The 25000-nt window shown below is 39.8% G+C and overlaps 3 protein-coding genes across 3 annotated transcripts in view; 2 read left to right on the top strand and 1 right to left on the bottom strand.

Annotated features, from left to right (window-relative positions):
- Window positions 1-13010, top strand: part of LOC138006613 (ADP-ribosylation factor 4-like) — a 14086-nt gene extending 1076 nt beyond the window's left edge. Inside the window, exons 2-6 of the mRNA XM_068853050.1 lie at window positions 3762-3842; window positions 4746-4855; window positions 4959-5030; window positions 10889-11020; window positions 12163-13010. Coding sequence (XP_068709151.1) covers window positions 3762-3842; window positions 4746-4855; window positions 4959-5030; window positions 10889-11020; window positions 12163-12252 — 485 coding nt within the window. The 3' untranslated portion in view covers window positions 12253-13010. The remainder of the gene's footprint in view (window positions 1-3761; window positions 3843-4745; window positions 4856-4958; window positions 5031-10888; window positions 11021-12162) is intronic.
- An 834-nt stretch (window positions 13011-13844) lies between these two features.
- LOC138006612 (uncharacterized) lies at window positions 13845-21081 on the bottom strand. The gene is made up of 2 exons (XM_068853049.1): window positions 20922-21081; window positions 13845-16179 (listed from the first exon to the last, which is right to left on the bottom strand). Exons 1-2 carry the CDS (start codon window positions 21012-21014, stop codon window positions 15412-15414), a joined length of 861 nt encoding a protein of 286 aa, XP_068709150.1. The 5' UTR covers window positions 21015-21081; the 3' UTR covers window positions 13845-15411.
- Window positions 21082-21379: 298 nt separating this feature from the next.
- Window positions 21380-25000, top strand: part of LOC138006611 (uncharacterized) — a 6108-nt gene continuing 2487 nt past the window's right edge. Inside the window, exon 1 of the mRNA XM_068853048.1 lies at window positions 21380-21538. Coding sequence (XP_068709149.1) covers window positions 21434-21538 — 105 coding nt within the window. The 5' untranslated portion in view covers window positions 21380-21433. The remainder of the gene's footprint in view (window positions 21539-25000) is intronic.

Raw genomic sequence — 25000 nt, 5'->3', positions numbered from 1 at the left:
TCTGAGTAAAAGTAGTCCTGAGCAGGACTGCTGGCAGTGACTGACATTTTCAACAACTTCAGCGGAAGTCATCTTCAGAGTTTCCAATCTTCTAACCCGGACTCTGAAGACGACTTCCGCTCAGGTTGTCAAAACGTCAGTCAATGCCAACAGGCCCTCTTAGGACTACTTTCACCTAGATGATCAAATTCCTTAGAGGTTTGTAACAAGGTTATCCCATAAGATTGCTGATTACCACAACAGAATCTGAATGGGCCTTAAATTGTAATGAAAATTAGGACATCAAAGCTCAAAATGCAAATCTCTCACTCTCTCTCATGTAAAGTGCACTTCCTCGGTTACCTTCTGTCACCTTTGGAGGTCAACTTTATCCTGTTACTGTTCCTCCAGTCCATTGGCTGTGTCACTAACTATTGTTTAAATGCCTACTGTAAAATAATAAATAAATCCAAAGGGATCATCCAAATTAATTTGTTGATAAGGTTACCAATACCTCCTTCTGGATGGATAATTTTGTGTGAACTTAAGAGTTTATTGCATTCCGTGCAATTACTTTGAACAAGTATATAGTGGACACACCAAATACCAGTTTGGTACACATTTACATGTACATGTGCAAAAACAGGACTTGAGTCTAACTTTTGAGCTCACTAGCCTAGTGGCTAGTATCAGGTCTGACTTCACTAGCCAAATCTAAATTTGCACTAGCCAGTCTCGTCATGCGCAATTTCATTCATTTGTAAAAAAAAACTATCCAATCTCGACCCCAGAGCTCTTCTCTTGACTGAGGGAGAGAAGAGCTCTGGGGAACCCTGAAACAAGGTGTGTTCTCATTGGTTTTAGTGAAGAACAATGAAAAGCATCCCTAATTGGTGCATTCATGTTAGCACGAGGAGTGAGCACATTTGCAAACACAACTCGCGCTTGTAGTAAATATTTCCATATTCTCATATCCATCCTCGCAACAGCAGTGCAAATATGCTGGAGTGCACAGTTTCTCGTATTTTTCTCACAAAGGCAAAGTTTTCGTGGCCTTGAGGAAAATTTTCACGGAACCGTTGCCATTTTAAACTTTGCAACGTACAAATACACTGGAGTGTGGAAAACGCGGAATAAGTAAATTACGCAATAAACTGTAAATAAAACTAAACTGCTCATTTGGAAGTCTGTGGAAAGGCTGTTCCTTTGATTACAAATTGAGCTATTTGCAATTGAAATTTCGACGTGAAAGCACCATTTTACGCATGAAGCACAAAAGCAGCGGACTGCAGGAAAATAATATCTTAAATTGGATAAAATGGAAATTCAAAAGGACAGACTTGGCTCATATAAGATTTTTTTAATAGTTTCATTAGCAATCTGCATTTTGTGCTTGAGTGGTTTCGGATTCAATCATTGTGCTCGCAAGAAAGTTTTCCCTCTTTTAACGTGAGATTCACCATTCCTAGTAAACAAGATAAGTTTTTCCATATTATCTCTTTCTTTTTTTAAAATTTGAAATAAATTATGTTTGGACTCAACTTCAAAACAAGTAAGTGATCTCTTTCCATACAATGTATGTACACGTAACGTCGCAAACAGTTTGCGATTGTGTTTTCCATATGCGTGATTGCTTTACGCAAAATTATCTCATGACATCGTAAGAAAAGGATGCAAAATTGAAAGCAGAATTAGGTTTTTGCATCGTGTTCAACTTCTTATGTTGGAGTTGTTGTGAAGAAGAGAGAGAGGAATTGTCAAGAGACTTCACCAATTCTGGGTCCGATACATTTTCAAGGATTAGCAACGACTGCAACATAGCCAGTATCAAATTATATTGCAGGAACTGGCTCTTCGTGATCGAAAACTTTACTACCGATATATTTGTTGGGGTATTCCCCTATGATATTCCTTAAATTGATACTGTTTTGAAGCGTATCCTCATTGCCACAATCGTACTTGGACGCCATTTTCATTACTTATACTTGCCTCTAATTCGTCCAAATGTATCACGTGCACTAAAGTTATTGTCGAATGATCGCAAACAATCAGAAACAGTTTACGATTGTGTTTCCATATCGTTGTTTCCCTGCTTTTGCGTTGCTACTCGTGGAGAACAACACTATTCTCTCCTTCTGCCCCATTCATACGAAATAATTTTCATTTTTGTCTTCATCCAGAACTCCACTGCTTCACAATATTTACTCGCCCCATTGGCTAGTGAAAGCTCAAAATTTTCTAGCCAAAACTGAAATTTCACTAGAATGTGACTAGTTGGCTACTGTTAGTCTTCAGCCCTGCAAAAAGAAAATTTTGCTTTGTGGGAACCAGTGCTTGCTTGACCAACCATACAACAGGTTGGGATAATTCTGAAATTATCACTACCAACAGGAAGTACCATCAACATGTTTGTTTGGAGACATGGCACATTAATTCAGCTCACGCTCCTTTGAACCGTGATGATGGCGGCCTTTTACTTGACACACATACCTACATGTACATCTTATCAGTGTCAACAGTCACTAATAAAAGGACTCTTCCAATGGATTCTTTTCACCCCTGATGAAGACACTGCTAATGTTAACTTGTTTTAGAGATGTGCTGTGCAGGGGTTTCATTAAGGGCTGGGTACCGGGTAAACTGACTGGCTGTGGACATGATTTTGCCCTGTTGCTTTCACCATCTCAACGGGCTGGTTTTTCTAAAAACAAAGATTGATCAAAAAAATAATACAGTTTTGTCCTTTTCTTAGACGTGCTGTGCAGGGGTTTCATTAAGGGCCGGGCACCGGGTAAAGTGACTGGCTGTGAACATGATTTTGCCCTGCTGCTTTCACCATCTCAACGGGCTGGTTTTTTTAAAGACAAAGATTGATGAAAAAATACAGTTTTGTCCTTTTCTTGATCTGTCTTCTGTTGTCAAAATGTCTCAATTTCATACCCTGCATTCAATAGGCCATTTCCGAGTTCATGCCTGCTTCCCCTTCAAATTGAGTCTAAGTGCGAAGTTTTGTGATGGTAATTAGTTCTACTTTACATATGAACGAAAACTAATTTTCATGACAAAAACTTCGCATTTACAGTGTAGACTTGCTTTGAAGAGGAGAACAGATAAGAACTCAGAAATGGCTTATTTGAAAACCCATATTCAGCTCAGAATGAATTGTCCCATAGCGCATTGCAAAAAGAATTGCTGTCCATAAAAGACCACCTGAAATGTTGCAATGTTGCTTGTTTTGCTTTGGCGGCCCAGAAAAGATCGCAGTGGATTGCCGCATTATTTTTCTTTACGAGCCAAATTGCCTCCAGCTGAGAAAAGGCCATGACGTGAGTGCACTTTTTTGTGTCACGTTAATGAATTAATTTTCTTGTGGATATAATTATCTATTGTCAAATTCTTACACTTTTTTCATATTGGTATTAATCATTAAATTGTATGGAAAAGGTGTGATTTTTCTGTTGTCGAAGAATTGCTTTGGGCTTCAGAATGCAGGAAAACACATCTCTGCAAATTAAGAATTTCAACATTTTCTAGTGGAGCAATTGTCCCCAGACCCCCCCTTGGAGGGAAGGTCCTGTGGGTCTTCCCAATACTTTGCCCAGGTGTTAAACCTACGTATGTGCCCTGCTTCAAACCTTAACGGGGCCCCTGGCTCTGCAGCTGTTTTGCTTAAAAGGAAAAGAAAAGAGAAAATACTCGAACTGCAAAAAATTAAACTAAACAGCAGTTTCTTCATAAAAACATGAAAACTTTAAAAAATTTTCTCACTTTGTATTTTGCAGTTGGCCTTGATGCAGCTGGAAAAACTACTATTTTATACAAATTAAAACTTGGAGAGGTGGTCACAACCATTCCTACTATTGGTAAGTTCATCAGGCTTCAAGCTCGTTTTTGCATAATAATATTATAATGGTTGACAAGGAGCTCTCAAACTAATCTTCATAATAATATTAATTTAAGAAAATAAGTGATTTACATGTATTTCCAAATAAGTGTTCATGTATTGGATACCCAGATAAAAAGTATTGGAAGCTTCCACAATGATGTACTTGTACACTGTAGTTGTGTTCTTGACTATGAATTACTATATATATTTTTATTATACATTATCATTAGACTATTATGATATGCTCTGTACTGAAAAACTGGAGAAAAATAATGTGGAGCAAGATTAATTATTTAACCCTTTAACTCCAGATTGCCACTGATAGATTTTACTCTGTGTAATGCCTGGCGGTTTTAGTTGTCAGTGGGGGGCCCCCTCGGGGCCCTGTCAGCGCGATGACAGATTTGCCAATAGCTCCAGTTGTAGACATTGTATCCCACCAAAGCATTGTTACTGAGTACAAGAGCTGAACTTGTTTCATAACTTGTGTTTGTTATTACATGTCCCGTAGCTGCTCTGTTTTTCAGCCATTTTTCATCCTGGCAAACCAGGCTTACACTGTACATGTATACAACTTGTATTGAGTTTTGGTGTGCTAAGCTCAGCAATTGTGTAATTGGCCATCTCATAATACTGCAAACCACAGATTTTGCTGAAAGGAAATTACATGTAACTTAGTACCTGAGATCTCACTAAAGTAGACCTGCTCGTCTAGCAGGCTGGCTACACCTGTAATTGGGCCTTGAACAACATACTTTGGGTTGTTCATTGCACATGTACTTCTTATTTAAGGCTGTTTTGCTGTAATGGTTAAATACAAGAAATGTTACCAATCTTGATCACAAGGTGTTTCCGTCTGTTTTGTGTCTTTCTCTCTAAGGTTTTAATGTTGAGACAGTGGAATATAAAAATATTTCCTTTACTGTTTGGGATGTTGGTGGCCAGGACAAAATCAGGCCACTGTGGAGACATTACTTCACAAACACACAGGTGAGTGTTTTGACCTGTTGCATTCAATAATAATTTTATTATTAATTAAAAAAAAAGGAACTTTCTATTCAACTTTATTATTTTTTCTTTTTCTTCTCCCCAGGGACTAATATTTGTTGTAGATAGTAATGACAGAGAGAGAATAGCCGAAGCTCGCGAAGAGCTAACAAAAATGGTAAGTAAAATTGATTTAATGACTTGTTTGCAATGAAGAAAGGTGTTGTACCAAAAAAAGGTAGAAAGCTTCAGCAACCACAGTGCTGCATTTACTTCTTGCATTTTTGCACATTTGTACATAATTATATGCCATTGTCTTCTAAAAACCAGACCCCAGTTGTTGGAAGAGTGGATAGCGCTATCCACTGGGTGAGTCAGTATTAGTCTTGCTATTGTAACTCTCCTGGATAGCGATTTGTCTGGTGGATAGCCTTATCCCCCTGTTGAACAACCAAGGCCAGAGGTTTAAAAGAACCAAGTTTAAATTAATACGGTCATTAACAGGCCTCAGAAAATTGGCCGTGTCAATGGGGTGGTTGTATTACCGGGGTAGGGTGAAATTCATGACTAAGGGTCCGTAATGACAAAATAATAGGGAGCTTAAGCAACGACAACGCGGACGGCAATGAGAACGTCATCTCAAAATATAAATTTGCGTTATTTTAATCGCTTTGTGACTATTTCAACATTTTTAATATGACAAGGGTGTAGTGATTCCTCAAAGATGACACCAGTCAGAACGGCACTCCATTTTAGGAGAGAAAATGAAAGTTCATCCTCAAGTGCTGACGTTCTTCACAAAACCAAAAACTTGGCTATTTCGCGTTGTTGTTTTGCTGACGACGGCAACGAAATGGACAAAAGTGAAAAACGCACGTGCAAAGCGTGCAAAGCTATTGTTTTTAACCAGTAAATATGCAAATTCGTGACGTTCTCGTTGCCATCGCCGTTGTCGTTGCTTAAGCTCCCTAATATTGCATTTGCACTTCCAGAACAACTTTTCCCTTTAATACACAACAGGAATGTACATACAGTAATAACATTATTGTATAAAAGTACTTAAGAAACTTTTCTCAGTAGGGAACACACTTAAAAATGTTGAGTGTACTGTATGTTTTGAGCCTAAAATCAAAACAAGAACAAGCCCAGCTTACTATGCTTCTAAACAATGGAAGACTCCATAATTACCTAACTGAAAGACTTGAGTATCAATTGTGTTTTTGATGGAAGCACAATGTTATTGATGACTTAAGGGGGGTGGCTCTTAACTACAAATGTACATGTACCAAGCCACTGCTATGGACCTCTTTTTCAGATAGTCATTTCTTGAATTCCTTTAACTTTACAGTATTATTACTCTTTTGTGTGTTCTACACTGTATGTGTATCAGTTCCATTTTTTGTCCAAATAGAAATTCCAAGCTACAGTTTATGAAAAATGATGGGACGATTCCCATCCATTGAATAAACTGCCTCCATCTTTTGTTTCCTGGGAGCTTTTACCTGTTTTTCACTGAAACACACACCAGAGGACTGGGACTAGTTGTGCATACACCTTCTGATTGAAGGAATGTCAAATTTCTATTGAAAAAGTTAGTTCATAGAGCGAATGCATAAATAGCGGCCAAAAAAATATTCTTTTGTTTATGTGCTAATTAGCCTCACTAGCCTTGTTTGCATGGACAAAATACAAAAGAAAGGTTTCTTGAGAGCGAGGCTATTGAGTCTCATTAGCACATAAACAAAAGAACACATTTTTGGCCGCCATTTATGCATTCGGTCAATAGAACCTGCAACCATTTTGTAGAGTTCTGACTAAAAAGCTTCCTTAGCAACCACTGTCTTTCTGTAGTTAAGTGCCACCCCCTTAATCCCTTGGCAATTTGCCTTACTGGATGTTGCTGACAGTACTTTGTGTCAAAATAAATTGGCTGTTCCAAATTAAGGTCAATTAAATTGACATGTCGCTGTGAGGGCGCAGAATGCTCTAGCATATTGTAGTGTGAAACAAAATATTAAGTAACTGCCTTTCCATGAGTGGTTGAACCCTGTCAGTGATTAAAACTAGCAAACAAAGTTTAACACAAAAATGCTACAAAGTAAATGAATGTGGAAGCAAGGAGTCAATAGAAAACAACACTCAGAATGCGTTTTGTTGGAATGTGTGCTGTAATTAACTCGATGTGTCGAGAAATCCAAGTAATTACTGCAGATGCACATGGAAGTGTCCCCTTGATCATAACTTCAACATACTCATGTCTCTGAATACATACAATTAGGGATGTGCATGTGGTTACCCTGGGTTCAAATCCTGTTCTTTCCTCTGCTTGGATTTGTTTCTGGTTGTCCCAGGTTCAACTCTACCACACTACGTAAATAGCCAACTGGTTGCCTCCTGCCAGTTGGGGTTCTTAATTAATCATGTTTCTTTCAAATTATTAAAAGTGGGGTGCCTGTGAACAAGCTTGATAGCTACAGCTGTAAGTGCACTTCCACTAGAGCGAGTTTCAGTTGAGTGTCGTAAAACCAAAACCAAAGTAATTACTTTGGCCAATCAAAAAGGACTGAGACAATCCAGTAAACCAATCAAAACTCGAAGTAATTACACGTAGCTGACACAAAGCGCGGGAAAATGTGCACGCGCGAACCACGATTGGTTTTGGTTTCACTTCTGATTGGTTGAAAAAATGGCGCGAGAACTTTGAACCAATCACTGAGTGAAGTAATCATAAACCAAAGTAATTATCTAATTACTTTCGACACTCAATTGAAAACCGCTCTATAAACAAAGCATTTACATTTACAATTTACATCACATGTTGTCTCCCAAATCCTGCTTCTCAAGTAACGATAAACAGCTGCTTTTATTTTAAGCTAAAAATAATGCAAACCTTTACACTTACCTTGTTGCTGGAAATAGGAAGCAGCGTGTATTTAATTGCTTGAATTTCTGGTCATAAGTGCAATGCGTTCGGTGATTATACATGTAGCTCAAAAAGAAGCTGCATTGTACAAAGTGAACTGCCCCTAAAGGGCAGCAAACTGAACTGAAAATGACTATAAATTATTAAGGTAAAAATCTTGCAAAGAAAACACTGTAATTTTGTACTAAACTACATACAGCACATGTACAGTGTATATTGTTTGGGTATCTAGCATGTTCCACTCTGTTGACAAGTGAAATTCTCACACAATCAGTGTAACCAAACAGAAAGCTGTAATGACCCAGCATTTAGATCTTGCTTGACGTTTTCTGACCAAAGCTGCTATGATATGTAGCTGCATTCTTATACCAAAAGGTATCGTGAAGTTTTGGCTAGACATTGCTTTGCAGTGCATTTCCAGATCCGGTTTGTGTGTGCAGTAGCATTTTACATGTAATCCATGCGATCATGGCGGCCACTAAGTTTATTGCTCCGTACTCTTTGGCCCTTAGCTTATTGCAATTTTTATAAAGTTTAGCTTGCTGCGGTCTCCCGAGGCTGGCTTCGGACGCCCTCACTGGCATGCAGATCCCTATTCCGGCGTCGAACCGATGTTTATATGTTCAAAATTACTGGTTTGCCGCCAGGGAAGATTCACGAAGCAATCCGCCATTTTCAAATCTCATCATGGAACAGACACTTCCTTCGTCAACCTGTTGCTTCTGTGTGGTGACATCTCGCTCAATCTTGGCCCAAGTGTGAAACATCCGTGTGCAGTGTGCGATAAGCCTGTCAAATCCAACCAAAAAGCTATTCAATGTGATTATTCCGATCGCTGGCACCATGCACGATGTTCTGAGATTAATAACCTTGTTTACGACGCCCATGCCAACAGCTCTTGCATGCGAAATCGTTGTGATTGTAGGCTTCCTAGTTTCTCCAGTTCCTTCTTTGATTCCTCTAGCGAAGTCCTAACCAGTAATTTCTTCTCGCCACTCGACGAAAACAGCTCCAACGATCCATCCTTTATCAACAGCTTTGCAAATTCTTCCACCACCGGTTCCAATAGTTCTGAACAAGCTCTAACATCGATTCCACGTAAAATACGTAAACGTTGTCTTCCAAGAGTTAAATTCCTAACAATTAATTGCCGCAGTCTACGCAGCAAATATAAAAATATGCGAATTTGCTTCAATTGTTGATTCTCATCGACTTGATAGAGCGGTTTTCAATTGAGTGTCGAAAGTAATTAGCGAATTGCTTTGGTTTTGCGTGATTGGTTCCAAGTTCTCGCGCCATTTTTTCAACCAATCAGAAGTGAAACCAAAACCAATTGTGGCTCGCGCGTGCACATTTTCCCGCGCTTTGTGTCGGCTACGTTTTGATTGGTTTACTGGATTGCCTCTGTCCTTTTTAATTGCCCAAAGTAATTACTTTGGTTTTGGTTTTACGACAGTCGATTGAAACTCGCTCTGTCATCAACGCCACTGAGACTCAAGTAAGTTCTGTTCAGCAGAATTGAACCTTCCAGGCTATGAAATCTTCCGGCGTAATAGAAGTAACGGCAGTCCTGGCGGTGGTGTTCTGATTGCTGTAAAAAATGCCTTACTCGCAACGAGAGAACCCGGTGCAAAATACACATTGCTGGCTCCCGGCCCCTTTATAATGGATGCTTCTACAGAAAACCAGATCATCACCTCGAGGCGGTCTGTGGTCTTGATAATGCTGTAAACAAGGTCACTTCCAGCAGTTGTATCCCTAACATCTTAATCACTGGGGACTTTAATCTTCCTCACATTAATTGGGACTTGAAAGCAAGTACCACATGCATGACAACCCACAATATGGAACCGCAATTAATCAAGCATCGCTGGATATGGTAAATCACCACTCTTAAGCCAATGTGTTCAAGACCCTACAAGGAAGATCAACATTCTAGACTTCTAGTACTCACCACAAACCCTGACGCTGTTAAAAGCACCATCGTAAGCGAAGATATATGAGCGACCACGACCTCGTTGTTACTGTACTATATCTAAAAATAAAGCCTACTAATTAGAAACCGAGGAAGATATTTCTCTTCAAAAGAAGATATTCTCAGGGATAACATCTCACACAGGCTGGAAGTACTCCGACACATTGAATGTGAGTCAGTCTCCGAGCTTGATGATCTTTGCATAAAATTCAAGTCCACTATCCTCAATGCAGTAGAACAATATGTTCCTCACAAGAATATCTCTGGCCGTTGGCATGTCCCGTGGCTTACACCATCCATATAGAGAGCTATTCGAAAAAAGCAACTTTTATACCGCAAAGCGAAGCAACTTCAGACCCACGAAAGTTGAGCGAAATTTAAGACTTTTATATGCAACCGTGAGTAGTAAGGATGACGCCAATACCCTACATGAAGACCTAGATAGCTTAGTCGCCTGGACCAATCTCTGGCAGATGTCCCTCAATCGTGACAAATGTAAGATCCTGAATGTCTATCGGTCGAAAAATCCAATCATTCACCAGTATACATCAAAAACATCGTCAAGATATTGAAGGAGTTCAACGGCGAGCCGCCAGATTTGTGAAAAACTGCGATGTGTGGGAACCCGGTACAGTCCCAAACCTCCTGAACGATTTGAACTGGCATTCATTAGAAGTGAGACGCAAAATTGGGCGACTTACTACCATGTACAAAATAGTGAAAAGTAAAATTGCGGTCTATATCTCCGGAATACATTGTACGCCCCGCGCGTGTTACGCGCTCCTATCATAGCAGTAAATTCATTAACATTGGCAGTAACAGCAACACCTATAAGTACAACGTTTTAACCAGAACCATAAAAGAATGGAACACTCTACCTTCGTATTAGATCAGCCTTTTGTGGACGATTTTAAATCTGCTATAACGAACTATTTTAGTCTATCCCACTGATTTCTTTTTGTTGTTGTTTTTTTTGTTCACATTCACAGTGATGGGAAACCTTTGTGAAATAAATAAATAAATAAATAAATAAATAAACCAATCAATCAATCAATTAATCAATCAATCTTAGTGCTGTGCATCCTGGGTTTGGAATTTCAAGATACTGACTAGCAATTTAATCCAATTATTGAAATAGCTAAATGAAGAAGAATTGAGGTCTTCTGCTCTGCTGGTGTTTGCAAACAAGCAAGACTTGCCAAACGCCTTTACTGTCCACGAAATAACAGAGAAGCTTGGACTCCATGAAAGTAATCTTAGAAGCAGAAAGGTAAGAATATTATTATTATGGAAGTTTCACTTGCTTTAAAAGGTTGTTGTTGGTGGTTTTTTTTCACTAGAGCCATCCCCTAATTTAGCTCTGTTTGCCATCTAAAAAAAGAAGTTTTGAGGTGCAGAAAGAGTCCAGTGGATGGTGGAATGGGGAGTGGCAGAAAAAAGTGGAGAGTTAAGCCCGGTTAACACGACAAACATTTTGGGCACGGCACCCCTACAATTTGGCACCCATGCCTAAAATTTTAGGTACGTTTCCCTCAACTTTTTATCGTGTAAATGGAAATTTTATGGGCACAGGTGCCCAAAAATTAGGGGTGCCGGAACCATATGAATAGGTTGTCCGGTGCCTGTTTTTCAGGGGTGCCGTGCCCATATTTTCTGGTCGAAGCTGCCAACATCTTGATGACCAAACCCAGAGTCCCGGGAATGAGATTGTTTTCTCTTCTCGCTGAGAGTTATGGATCAAATCCAAGATGGCGTCGAGTTCCAACAGATAAGATAAAAGAAAACGTTGTCTTAGTAACTCTGAAATCCTCATACTACTGCACTTCACTGTTCGTTGTCAAGACCATATCATCAGCATCAGATTGCAACCGCACCCAAATACTTCTTATTCTTGGCTGGTTTACCGCAGCTAGCACGGCTCGGACAAACATTCTGCGCCTCTTAACGTTGTTATAAAAAGCAGTGTATGAGTGGTTTCTTCCCTCCACTAAATATTCCTGAAAATTTATATTTCTTCGCTTTCTCATGGAAAACCAGCACGGTTGGTTCGTGTTCTCATGTCCAGCATCTTGAAAGTAGTTAAACCGCTGACAAATTTCAAGTTCGATGCCCGGATTTCACATCCTTGTTTCGATTTCTTCCCTTTCAGTGTAGCCAAAGTAGCTTTAAATACCCCTAAAACGGAGCACTGATGAGTGCACCGTCTGCTTTCTGGGAGAGTACTCTCTAGAGAGTAAAGGAACTTCCAACCTTAAATAAGGTGTACCTTTACCTTTACCTTAACTAGCTCCTCAACAGAAGTTATGAAGCGATGATCTTGTGATTACTAGGCTTTATATATGCATGATTGCACAGTCAATTGTGCTACTTTTCTGAATAATTTTAATAACTTGTTATTCTACTAATTTTCAGTGGTATGTTCAAGCAACATGCGCCCCAAAAGGAGATGGCCTTTACGAAGGACTTGACTGGCTATCCAATGAACTTGCCAAGGCAGTCTAGATAATTTTTTTTTACTTCAAAGATTTGCACACTATGTAAGAATGGATTGAGGCCTTTGAAAAACCATCTCAAGAGATTAAACCTGTATAGCGTGGTAGTTAACTGGGAGTATTGTGTAATTTGTGCATGGCTGGTACTAGTTTATACAACAGCTCAAAATGCTGAGTTGGTAGTCACAGGCAAACCATGTTTTAAGATCGTGGATTAAGGCGCCTTATACCAGTATGAATGTGTTGCCTCTTGGAAAAAGGTGGATCTGCTGGTGAAAATACTGATTTCAGTCAAAAGCAAGAAGTTACAGGAGATCACCTCTTGCCAGCCAATCAGCTTATTCCTGTATTTGCTTCAATTGTGATTAAGTTCTGCATGTTTTTATTTTCAGTGAACACTCCTATGTGCATGCATGTGTGTAAAAGGCTGTAAAGATTACTTGTGTTTTACATGTGTTTTACGAGTTTTCCCTTAGAATTCCTATAAACCTTTTCAAAAAACACTTCAAACAACAATCTCTTTGCATTAAAAAAAAAAACAATATGTTTTTGCGTTTCTCGAGTATTAGTAATTTGGAGCAGCCACCCTACAGACAACCAATATCGTCATGTCAATTCGGGCACGAAGATTTTTCCTACGTGAGTGCTCTCCCTAGACTTGTAGTTGGTTGAGTTTTTAAGGGTCCTTCAAGTCACTAATTATTGTTGTTTAATAACATAGGAAAACGAGAAATAAAAACCATTGAATTCCAACTTAGTTAAAACGAAGCCCAAGTTGTTGTAGTTGGTCTTGTTCTCGTGGCGCGCGTGGGAAGGAGAATACGCGCGGGAAGCGCGCGCACAATCGAATGATCTTTCTCATTATCGGTGTACTTAAAGAGACCTTGAGTTAATTACTTGAAAATTAATGAGAGTTTCAAACAAAGTTGTCGTAATAAACTACTGTAATTTGCCCTATTAAGAACCGTAATTCATTTCCTTTGATAAGAACGTCGGAAAGGAGGCTTTCGAGATCTTTGTCGCTGATGCTTTGGGGAAAACGATGGTTCGCTAACTGTTCTTTCATGTAGTTGTATTTCGAACATAGCTTTTGATAGTGCTGTCGATTTGTTAGAGGCCTGTGCATGATCATCTTCATACCCTCCCGTTCCGTAACCAAATCACGTAATAACGTGTGAAAATCAATTGGCCTTTGGCGTGACTCTGGCACATACGTATCGGAAACCTCGATTTAGGCCCAAAGTCTCCTGCTTTGCGGAAAACGCTGATCCGTTACGGCCTTAGATGACATTAAAAATAGAGTAAAAGTACGAGGTGAAATAAACTCGAATCAGTGAGAAGGCGATGTGAATTTAGCAACCAAGTCTCTCCCTCGATTGAAGGATTATTGTTAATTGTCAATTTCTTCCAAGTGAAGTATTATCGTTCATTTTGGACACTGAAAGCTTGCTAGGGATCATGGGAAATGAACATTTCTTTTAAAAGCCGGAACCCAATGTCTGGATACGCAGGACTCGAACCTGGGAACGTGTGATTAACAACCCCTTCACTTAACCACTAGACTACCACATCAGTAACTGCGACGATGTCATTTTTTATTAATGTCAATAATTTTTTTTCATCCAAAAGTGCCGCTGTAAATGTGTATTAACACCCGCTAAGAAGCAAGCTTACACAAGTGAAAAATATCGGTCGGCTAGACTTCCAAGGGAAAGCTAACCATTTTCAAATCAAGGTTCAGACTTAACAATTATTCAGAAATGATTATATATCAAATCAAGTGATATTCACTGTTGATTCCAGAAGAGTGCTCTACAGATAAGGAGCGGTAATATCAGCATGTAGTCTACTCAATATGAGTACATATGGATTTTAACACAGTTCTGTTTCGTAGACCAACAAACGTTGATCCACTCTTCAGTTAATCTCCATACACACTGAAGCATCGTTACGTCTTACATCACTTATCAACATAATCACGCGACATTGTTTGTCCGTTATCGCCAGAGAATCGCATTTGAAAATTCAAAAAATACATGCGCGCGCTTATGATTGGCCGTAAGTACCAGTACGTTGCGCTTGTTCAGCGTCGCCATTTGGGGATTCGGTATAATAAAATATTTCTCTTCGATATATAAAATAAAACAACAGATTCGACAGATTCGAATTCATGTTTATTAATTCAAAAGGGAGTTCACACCACAGGTTTGCGAGCAAATTTCAGTCCTATCTTTGCAGTGTGCTGTACAGGAGATGCTAAATTTCTCCGTTGACTGCGCGATGACGCAGGCACCAGTGAAGAGTAACAGTTTTGTCTCTGACGCCCAGCTTTTGTGCAATATTTTTCCGTTGTATGCTATTTAGTTTGTTATTTAAATTTTGGTTGGCTTTGAGTGATTTTCAATGACGTGCCGAATTAAATTTACGACTCTTATTGGTTGGTTTAACACTTCGCGCCACTTTTTTCAAATTGTAAATGGTTTGAACCCAGAAGTCACGTGTGACTTGTGCGCAAGCTGTTTTCAGCTCTTTTCATAAGCTTCGGCTTTAGATTGGATCATCGGGTTGTTTCACGCTCAATTGAAAACTGCTTTATCTTTCGCTACTTTTGCCTTTCCGATAGAGTGCCATTTTATTTATTTACAAGTTTACAAAATAATATTAGGGACCTTAAGCAAGGACGACGACGACGGCTAAGAGAACGTTGTCTAAAAATATTATTTCCCGTTACTGTAATAATTTTGCGATTACTCTAAGTTGCTCGACTTGGAAAGAATGAGTACACATTCCAAGAATAAAATTGATAAGAGCGGTGTGGATATTTAGAGAGAACTGCTTGAAAATTCATCGTCAGGTTCTCTCGTCCTCCAAATGACTTCAAATTTGATCATTTCACGTCGTTGTCAAGAAGAGAACGGCAAAGAATTGTATAAAGATGTAAAACGCACGTGCAGGGCGTGCCGAACTATTGTTTTTGCGATTTAAACCAATTGTTTTGTGACGTTCTCGTAGCCGTCGTCGTCGTCTTGCTTAAGGTCCCTATTTATTGTCGAAGCGACCGAGGCAAACACACAATTTGCCATACAATGATTTTCAAAATGAGAGAGTAATTCCTCGGATGCTTAATTAATAGAGATTGGCCTTTAAATGTCGCTTAATTGTTGGAAATTTAACTCGACAGTAAGCATGCTCTAAATCTGTAAATCAGATAGAAAAAGATTTGCGCCACAGGAGAACCAGTGATCAAACAGAGAGACAGGATTGCCGTGTAGATAAGAGGCTTTCCACCTGACTCCAGTGAGGGATACAGCAGGGGTTCCCTGTGCAAGTCTATTTTAGTTTGTATTAAAATGAAAACCACGGTAAAAACAACGTAGGCTCCATTGAATACGTAGGCGTATATGACGTGCCACAGTCTTACGGGGATATAGCTGGCGTGTGTGTCAACAATGAGGAATACCAGATAGAGAACGTGTCGCGGGAAATCGAGCAATCCCAGAAAGGTGTATCGTACTTCGAAGAAAAAGGCGAAATAAGCGACCATGCTGACGAACGTACTGCTGAAAGCAAGGGTGTGAAGGACCCACAACAGTTGATGATGACAAGAGAGGTCGTTTTCGTAGAGCTTAGAACTTTCGTCTTTTTCTCCTGGTTTTACACCGCAGGAATTAGAATCGCCGGGATCCAGAAATGCATTGTCTTGGTCGCCTTCTTGAATGATTCTATCATATTGATCTCTTTCTCTTGATCCACACTCTGAGCCAAGAAGTGCAGTGAACGAACCAAGCAGAAAATACAGGGCTGTCACAATGCGACTCCAGTTTCCCAAATGAATGATCCACAATCCCCCTGGGTGATCCAGCGCAATCCAAACAAGATCTGCTGCTGCCAAAGCAGCGTACAGTAAGCGAAGTAAAGCAAACACTGGCCTTGGAAGCTTGAAAAGAGACAAAAAAAGGGAGACAAATCATTACTGAATACTGTAACGTACTGTACTGGTTTATTTTTAGTACCCCTCTGATTTTTTTTTTCGGATCGCGCTTTTCCCGCGCATTCGTAAGAATTCCTTGCTCATATAACTTCTCATGGTAGAGAGACTTTTCACGTTACGTACCCCAAGTAGGATTCAAACTCGATATCTCCTCAAACAGAGGCGCTCGTGACCACTAAACCACGTGATTAACTAGGGGAGAATGGTATGCGTGACCGGAAACTAGTTTTTGTGTTCTCGTTGCACACAATATCTGGGTTTATTATATAGATACTGATGAAATACCAGGATTTCTCCTTTTACTAAAATATAATATCTTCACCGCGCGCAGTGAACATATCATTTTTATCTTTCACATGTGAGAATATAGGTGTCGTCATGGTAACGAACACGATTAGCCAATAAAACGCGAGCTTCCTCTTCATTGTAAGATACTTTTGTGTTTTAATATAGTTTTTCTCTACTACAGTAACATTTTTATTGCAAAATTTTACATTATCATGATCATGATTTGTTTTTCATAACTTTCACATCTTGTTTCACGTTACACAACATGCGTGTTTTAGCGGTTGGTGACCACTTTTTCATCATTTCGAAAATGAGTAAAACAACTTGTTTTAAATCTGGACATTTCATCAATATCTATATAATAAACAGAACATTACATGGCCGCTTAGGGATACGAATTTTATCTTCGAGTGCTCGAAGTATCTCTCAGCACTCGAAGACAAAATTCGTATCCCCGCGCGGCCATGTCATATCCTATATATCGTATGACTCGGTAACACTTCTCACCGGCTAATAATCTCCTGGTATTGTTTAAAAAAAGTATTAAATATTCCTAAATACCATGGTAGAAACATGTAAAGCATCCGTTCACCGGTTTTGATTGGAATCAATGCCTTTTTCTTATTAACAACAGTTTTAAATTTAATTTGAACAACTATTTCACGATCGCATTTAACCCTATGGTTGGGTCGTCCGACCGACCCAAATTTTTGCCATTTTCAAAAAGAAAAAAAAGTAGCGACATAGTTAAACCATTTTTATGTCGCATAGGAGTTTCGGTGGTCGATCCATTTTCCCATGTTTTCTTAATTACGTCAACCAACTTTTCCGCCATATTGATTTTGGGTTCACGTCTTGTTGTTTTCCAGGCTCCGCAGCAATGATACTGGTGTAGCAGGCCTCCGATTCCGGGACTACTTGTGATTCTTTTGGGGGGGGGGGGGGGTTTCAATCCGACCGACCGACCCAATATCGGGAACTCATTCGACGCTAAATGGAAAACAAAAGGGGGGGGGGTGGGGGTGGCCTTAGGTCATTTTGTTCGTCCAGCGGCACTTTACACTTCAAAAAGTTTTTTGTTTCTCAAGAGTTTGGGTTCAAACCATCTAAAGCCTCTTTCTCAACATCGCTAAAACCAATTCAGTTTCGTGACTATAAAATTTCCGCCTTCCTACGTTAGGGTAGATTGCGAGTAATCCTCTTTTATTCTCAAATCCAACACGCTGGGTGGAAATGACAATATATTAAGCACGATTTTGGCTCAAGAGAAGAAACGCGCTGCTCGCGGTCTATCTTTGAGGACAGGACAGTGGCACTTTGCTGGAAACTACATGTACAATACAAAAATTTGGTTTATCAACGGAGTTGATAATGTAAACTGACCACCGTACAGAGATTCTAAAAGCTGACGTTTCGAGCGTTAGCCCTTCGTCAGAGCGAATCGAGGGATTATGGGTTACGTGTAGTTTTTATAGTAGAGTAGGAGCTACGCTATTGGTGGTAACATGGCATCGTGAAAAATAGGAATATATTAGTTAAATGAAAGGCGTTCGTTAATACCGTGAGGATTAAGGGTGCCGATTTGAAAGATGAATTTTTGTTCCAGATTCTTGCGGCTTTCCGTCGTACCTAGATGTAGGGAAAGGCCGCAGATAGCCATGTGTTTTTTGGAGTGGTTAGGCAGATTAAAATGGCGAGCGACTGGCTTAGATGCATCCTTGTCATTCTTCTCAACATCGCGAAGGTGTTCGCGGAATCGGTCACCTAGTCGTCTACCTGTCTCACCAATGTATAATTTATTGCATAACGTACAGGTTATGCAATAAATGACATTTGCGGAGGTACATGTGAAACGATCGGTGATCTTAACAGATCGCTTAGGTCCCGATATCTTGCTAGTGTTAACAATGAAAAGACAAGTTTTGCATCGTGAGCGCGCGCATTTGAAAGTGCCGGGTTGCTCGTTGGTTTTGAGCGCGCTTCTAACTAAAAAGTTGCCTACGTTTTTGTCGCGTTTGAATGAAATAAGTGGAGGTTGCGAAAAGATTCTACCAGTCTCGGGATCATTTTGGAGTAATTTAAAATTACTAAGAATGATGCTTTTGACTGCGTGATTATGAGGATGGAAAGTGAGGGTGAATGGAATTCTGTCATTCTTATCTTTCTGTGACGTTTGTAGTGACGACTGTCGATCAAATTGTTGGGCGCGATGATGGCCCGCTTTGACCACAGAGACAGGATAGCCACGTTTTTCGAAGAACTGGCACATCTCCTCTGATTTGCTGGAAAAATCGGAGTCATCACTACATAGGCGTCGAAGTCTAAGAAATTGAGAATAAGGAATGGAGTTCTTGACATGTGATGGATGTGACGATGAATACAACAAATAACTGTGTGAATCAGTAGGTTTGTAGTGCACACTAGTACATAGCACGTTGCCTCTAATAGAAACTTTGATATGTACCTCCGCAAATGTCATTTATTGCATAACCTGTACGTTATGCAATAAATTATACATTGGTGAGACAGGTAGACGACTAGGTGACCGATTCCGCGAACACCTTCGCGATGTTGAGAAGAATGACAAGGATGCATCTAAGCCAGTCGCTCGCCATTTTAATCTGCCTAACCACTCCAAAAAACACATGGCTATCTGCGGCCTTTCCCTACATCTACAATCAGCGACAAAATTGGTTGACACATTGTGTGTGAAAAGTGCATTTTAATTGTAAAATACAACTATCATTTGAATCATGCTCTAAATTATTGAGAAGACCCCCCCCCCTCCCCATTCAATGTTGCCAGTTTGTACCTAAATATCACAGGAATGACGGTACAACATTGTTTGGGGGGAAGGGGGATGAATTGGACTACTTAAGAAGGCTAAAAGATACAACCAATGCGTAATAGGGGGTAGAAATGGTTAATGTGTCAACAATTTTGTCGCTGATTGTAGGTACGACGGAAAGCCGCAAGAATCTGGAACAAAAATTCATCTTTCAAATCGGCACCCTTAATCCTCACGGTACTAACGAACGCTTTTCATTTAACTAATATATTCCTATTTTTCACGTTGCCATGTTACCACCAATAGCGTAGCTCCTACTCTACTATAAAAACTACACGTAACCCATAATCCCTCGATTCGCTCTGACGAAGGGCTAACGCTCGAAACGTCAGCTTTTAGAATCTCTGTACGGTGGCCAATTTACATTATCAACTCCGTTGATAAAACCAAATTTTTGTATACTACTTCCCCACCGACGCAGCACCACAGTTTCTTTAGAAACTACCCCTTCTTACATGTACAATAGTTTTGAACTCTTAAAGATTCCAAAACGGTGCTTAGATACATTGAGAATCGTTTTAGAAAAAAAAAAAGAGAAAAGTTCTTATTGATTTTCTTTCTTTCATTTGTTATTTTGGAAGCGCACGTTGACGTAGCATTGGGCCTGTTGTGAAATCCCTAGTTGCAAACTGAACTGTCTTTTTGTCCTCGCTCACTCCGAGAAAGTTCTTCGGCTCTCGCTTGTTAATTATGATTGAAAAAACGAAAAAAGGTATTGAACTGTGTAAAAATATCCTGCATCTGTTTTTTCCAAATAAGTGAAGAATCTTTTGAATTCTTGAATGGAGCTGACAAAGGAAAGACCATTTCTATTTTGACAGGAGAATAAAAAAAATGAAGCACCTAATTGTTTAGAATCGATCAACCATTCCCGCGGCTTAAAGAAAAATCTGAATATCATTACCGCCAGTTTTTCAGAACATCAAGTCCAGGGGTTTTTTTTATTCTTGGCGAAATGTTCCCCTGTAACTTCGCTTTTAAGGTAAAAACCATTCATTAGAAAAGACAGACTAAGAAGGCGTGTTGCTGCAAGGACGTTTGTGCTATTTTTTTTTTCAAAGCTTTTTGCGGCTTATTCAGCATTCTCGTGTTTATCCCCCGATACTCTTGTCATGCACAGCTGAACAGGTTATCATGAGTGCCTCATTCTGCAGTACGTTACCAAATTGATCAACACCATTTGCCTTTTCCCTTTCTTAAAATCCAACAAACGTTCGACAGTTGTTATACGATGTTTGCTAACCCTACGCCAACACCAACCGCATTCATTCTTTTAGAAAAAAGGAACGCGGGATGCATGAGTTGCTTGCAAATGAAGTGTTCATATTTCCCCTCAGTAACCGAGTTGACTTTTCTCAATTGACCGAGAACTACCTGTTGATCATCTTCTCGTTTTGTAAACCGAATGACTTTATCAATCAAGTCAAAACCACACTAATCTATAATTGTGCAGTGAAGGAGACCGTTTGCTTGTTCAGAAAATTATGGCCTCTTTGTTCACTTTGCGTTCATTTCATAGTACGGTTGACGGGCAATGTTTTGTCTCACTCACCGGTGAATCTGTAAATGCTCTTGAATCATGAAATCGTAGTCCAAGATTTCTTACACTGCATTCTTGGCCAAGCACCTTACAACAGCCACCCATTGCGTCTCGAAAACAGACTTCTGCTTTCGATGACTTTGGGACGCTTCGGTGATCTGCATAACTCACGTCAGGTGTGGGTGCATAAATTACCTCTCGGGAGAGAATATATTATCACTGAAGCTTGAACATTTCAAGGAATCAGCTGTCTTATCCCCGCGCAAAAGTAACCCTTCGTGTTCTTTGGGTTGGTTTTGTATAACAACAAAGACGAGGTTACGACTTAACATCTTTGCTTCTCTTTTGAACATAATGCTCACGCATGCAGTGTTATATTTTGTTTGCTTGATCAGTGGAGCATTTTCTTTGGTTGGTTCCCCGCCAAAAAGACCTTTAAATGCCCAATATGATATGAATAAATTATTTCATCGCCTTGCTAATTTACCCCACCAAATACCCGCGAACTTGTTTCCTGATGCCATATGCCAAGCACGTGGAAGTGGATAAAAGCCGTTTTGGCTCATGAATTTCGCCTAGAAAGCTTTTTACTGCAGTTTTCAAATCCCGAGCTGTTTTCAGAATCCCCGGTAAGTTTTTCAATGTTTTAATGTAATAACCCTCTAGTCGATGGAGTGAAAGGAGTGTCTGGGGATGTTTGGCGCAACGAAATGTAGTTTGGTTCAGTGACTGTTCTGTCACTTTTTAAAACGTTCATAATATTCCCAATGCCTAAAATCCTGTGAACTCTGTCTTCAAGATTGGAATGAGTGTTCATCAACTTCGAATTCTTGGAGATCGATGAAGAGTGAACTGAGGTGATCCTCGTAAACAACGGGCTCATAGATTTTCAGTTAACTGTTGGTTACGCCGAGCGATCAAAATTCGATGCTCTGCCTTCATTTTACACTCAAAAAGTGCGTGATTTATCCAAAGAGATGCTTAAATCCCATTTACTGAAGAACTTTTTATTATTTATGCTTTAAAGCATGGACATAATGTGTGCCATGGAATTTAAAATTATCATATATAATGATTTGCGTTTAATCGTGTACCATCCTCAAACGTGATCTCGGATATTCTGCCCGCTCTGAAACCGTTTACTTGTACAAAAAATCTATATTTATAGTGAAGGACCGGCAACTGAGAACCCGTGTAATGCGAGCGTCGTAAAAATCTCAGTTTTCAAAAATTCAACTGCATTAAGCGGTCGACATTCATGTAGCGAATATCATCTGGGTCAACTGTGAAACCACTGATTAGAATAATATTTCAATTTAAAGGGACAGACAAAGAGAAAGGGCGTTGTCTGGAAAGTTATTCGCAAGTTTTGACATTAACAATGGCAACGCCAGCGAATCACTTTTTAGCAATTCAGTTCCATCTTATGTTACGGAAGTTGTACAATATGGGCAAAATCTTATGATTGGCTTGCTGCAGGCTGCCGTGAAGGAAAGATGGAGATTGAACGATTCACTCTTGCAGTCTTCAAGTTGTCCTCAAATCCTTACATTTATTGATTCCGGCCACGTTCGCGTTTGGGCATCAATCTATCTAAAATGCGTGCCGCACTTGCAGCAGAAGTTTCTTTCCTCATTAAACCAGTAAGTGATACGTGATATTATTGTTTTGCGGCTTTACCACTACGGAAGTCGTCGTCTTCGCGAAAAGTCCGTTATGTCAGATGTCCCCAGGCAGTTTTTTTTTTCCCTAACTGTGTATCACATGATTAATATCTTTATGGCGCATGCACGCTAAAGTGTTGATTTTCCTCTCTGATGCAAAATCGGATCTCGGATATTAAAGGACGATAAATTGCTTGCCCTGTCTCACAACCCTTAGATGTTCATGACTGTGGGCCTGGGACTGTGGGACGTTGAAAAACCCACATAACTTTCGCAAAGACAGGACTCCCAGTGTTGTGCTTTGTTCTCTGTGGTATACCATGGTTGGGCGGAGGGTGAATGCAAGGCGATACGAGATATTCTTGGATTGCACGTGACGTCACGGAAAAATAAAATACAAAACTAAAGAGCCTTTTGAGTTTTTATCTAGATCAGCTACAAGAGGATTTAAAAATATATCTCTCTGCATGTTTTCAGCTCGGTACCGTGTTTCGTTTCGAAAATAGAGCAGTTTGAATTTCAGAGTTTTTCACAGTGCGTGACATGTTGACGGCTTTCGAAAAACATGCCAGTTGATTAAAAACATCGATTTCCCTCGTGTTTTTGTGGCCTAAACAGCCAATATACTAGGAGTCGTGTCTATACGAATGTTTGCTAGCTCATTATTCTTGCTTTTCACCCACGTGACCTTTTGCTTGACAACGGTTGCTAGCCGCCATGTTGGTGTCCCTCGACAGTAAACAACCCTGAGACTTGGACCCGTTGTTTATTTGTTCCTCTTCTATAACATTTCCATTTCTTGACTCAATTTCTTAAATGGTAAGCGATTTATGTTTTCACTTGCGTGACGTGCAACCCAAGAATAACAAGCAACTCTAGTCTACAATCCCGGGAATAAATTAACATACCACATGATATATGATGAAGTCAATGATCAATTACTTAAGGGCTCGTTCACGATAAACGATTGACAAAACCTGGGAAATGTTTTGAGGAATCATTAATTAAATACCAACCGTGACCAATTTTCAAACCCCTCATTCAATCACGGCCCCAGAGCTCTTGTCTTATGTACATGAATGAGAGAGAGAAGAGCTCTAGGGAACCCTGAAGCAAAGTATCTTGGTCTCATTGGTTTTCGTGAAGAACAATGAAAAAGCATCCCCGATTGGTGCATTCATGTTAGAAAGAGGAGTGAGCAGGCGACGTAAGGTTCAAATAGCCAAATTTTGGCTATAAGAACCCTACGGGGCATGTTCTCCTACATAGCGTTTCCCAGAGCCGAGGGTCATGCGCAGAAATGAGATCTGAGGCTCTGGTGACGAGAACGGCCCCTCATTACTTTGGGATTCGACTCGGTGTTTGGATTTCGCACTTTTCATGTTTTGTTTTATTTTTTTTTGGGGGTGGCGCTGTGGTTGCGCATGCGTAAGATTTCTTTGCCTCGTAGAAGACATTCCAAGTAGGATTCGAACTCGGTATCCCCTCGTTCAGAGGCAATCACGATGACCACTAATCCACGGACGCACTACTCGACAAACTGACGAGGGAATATGTATTAAAGAGCTGTGTGCGTCACCTGAAACGAATTTTTGTATTTCGGTGCACGCAATGCAATATCCGGTCATCGTATGCTTTGGAACACATCTTACCGGGTTAATTACATAATTTCCTAATTCTATCGGTATTGTTAAGGAAAAGTATTTTTTAGATACCATCGTAGAAAGTTGTAAAGCATTTGTTTACTGGTTTTGTTTACAATCAACGCCGTTAACAGCAGGTTTAAATGTGAACAAATATTCTACGATCGCACTTAACCATATGGTTGCGGTAGGAATGTGGACTTTGGACTTCGGACTACGGAATTGAACAAGATATGGTAACATAAAAAATCACTGAAATACTCTAAATTTTAAAGGAAATCGGCTAACATCTTGTACTATATTGGATCGATGTAAGACGCAGTTCTATCCTGTTTAGTGTGGGTCCATTATTGTTTCTGTTGTATATTTATCTGAAAACATGGTTTTTCAGGGCCACCCAACGAACTAATTCAGCTAAACACGAAAATTTGGTTTTAGCAAACCGAGTTGATCACGGTCGAATAGATCAATTGAATGGCTCACGTATCGAGTGTTAAGGCCCTGGCAAGCGCTTTCAACATTTGCTTTAACATCCGTTTGATTTTGTTGAACAGCGATGTTGAAACAGTTTGTCACCCCCTTTGAAACATGTTGAATCGAAGTTAAATTGATGTTGAATGAAATTGAAAGCGCTTAAAATGTGCATCAACAACCATTCAACATTTCTTTTGTCATCGCGAAAGTAGAACTGAAGTTGGAGCCGTTTGCACACTCTTTCAACATTGTTGGGTATGCGCGTGCGCACTAATCGGTTTCTCAATGACTTATCCATGTCCGCATCCAC

Source organism: Montipora foliosa, chromosome 6 (genome assembly GCF_036669935.1).
Source record: "Montipora foliosa isolate CH-2021 chromosome 6, ASM3666993v2, whole genome shotgun sequence".
In the NCBI taxonomy this organism is placed as follows: domain Eukaryota; kingdom Metazoa; phylum Cnidaria; class Anthozoa; order Scleractinia; family Acroporidae; genus Montipora; species Montipora foliosa.
The sequence above is the reverse complement of the archived record's forward strand: the minus strand, read 5'-3'. Positions and strand labels throughout refer to the sequence as shown.

Coding starts and splice junctions, on each gene's coding strand:
- LOC138006612 (XM_068853049.1), bottom strand. CDS start 21,014: ATGGGTGGCTGTTGTAAGGTGCTTGGCCAAGAATGCAGTGTAAGAAAT. Junction 16,180..20,921: donor GAGCATTTACAGATTCACCG/GTGAGTGAGACA, acceptor TCTCTTTTCAAG/CTTCCAAGGCCAGTGTTTGC.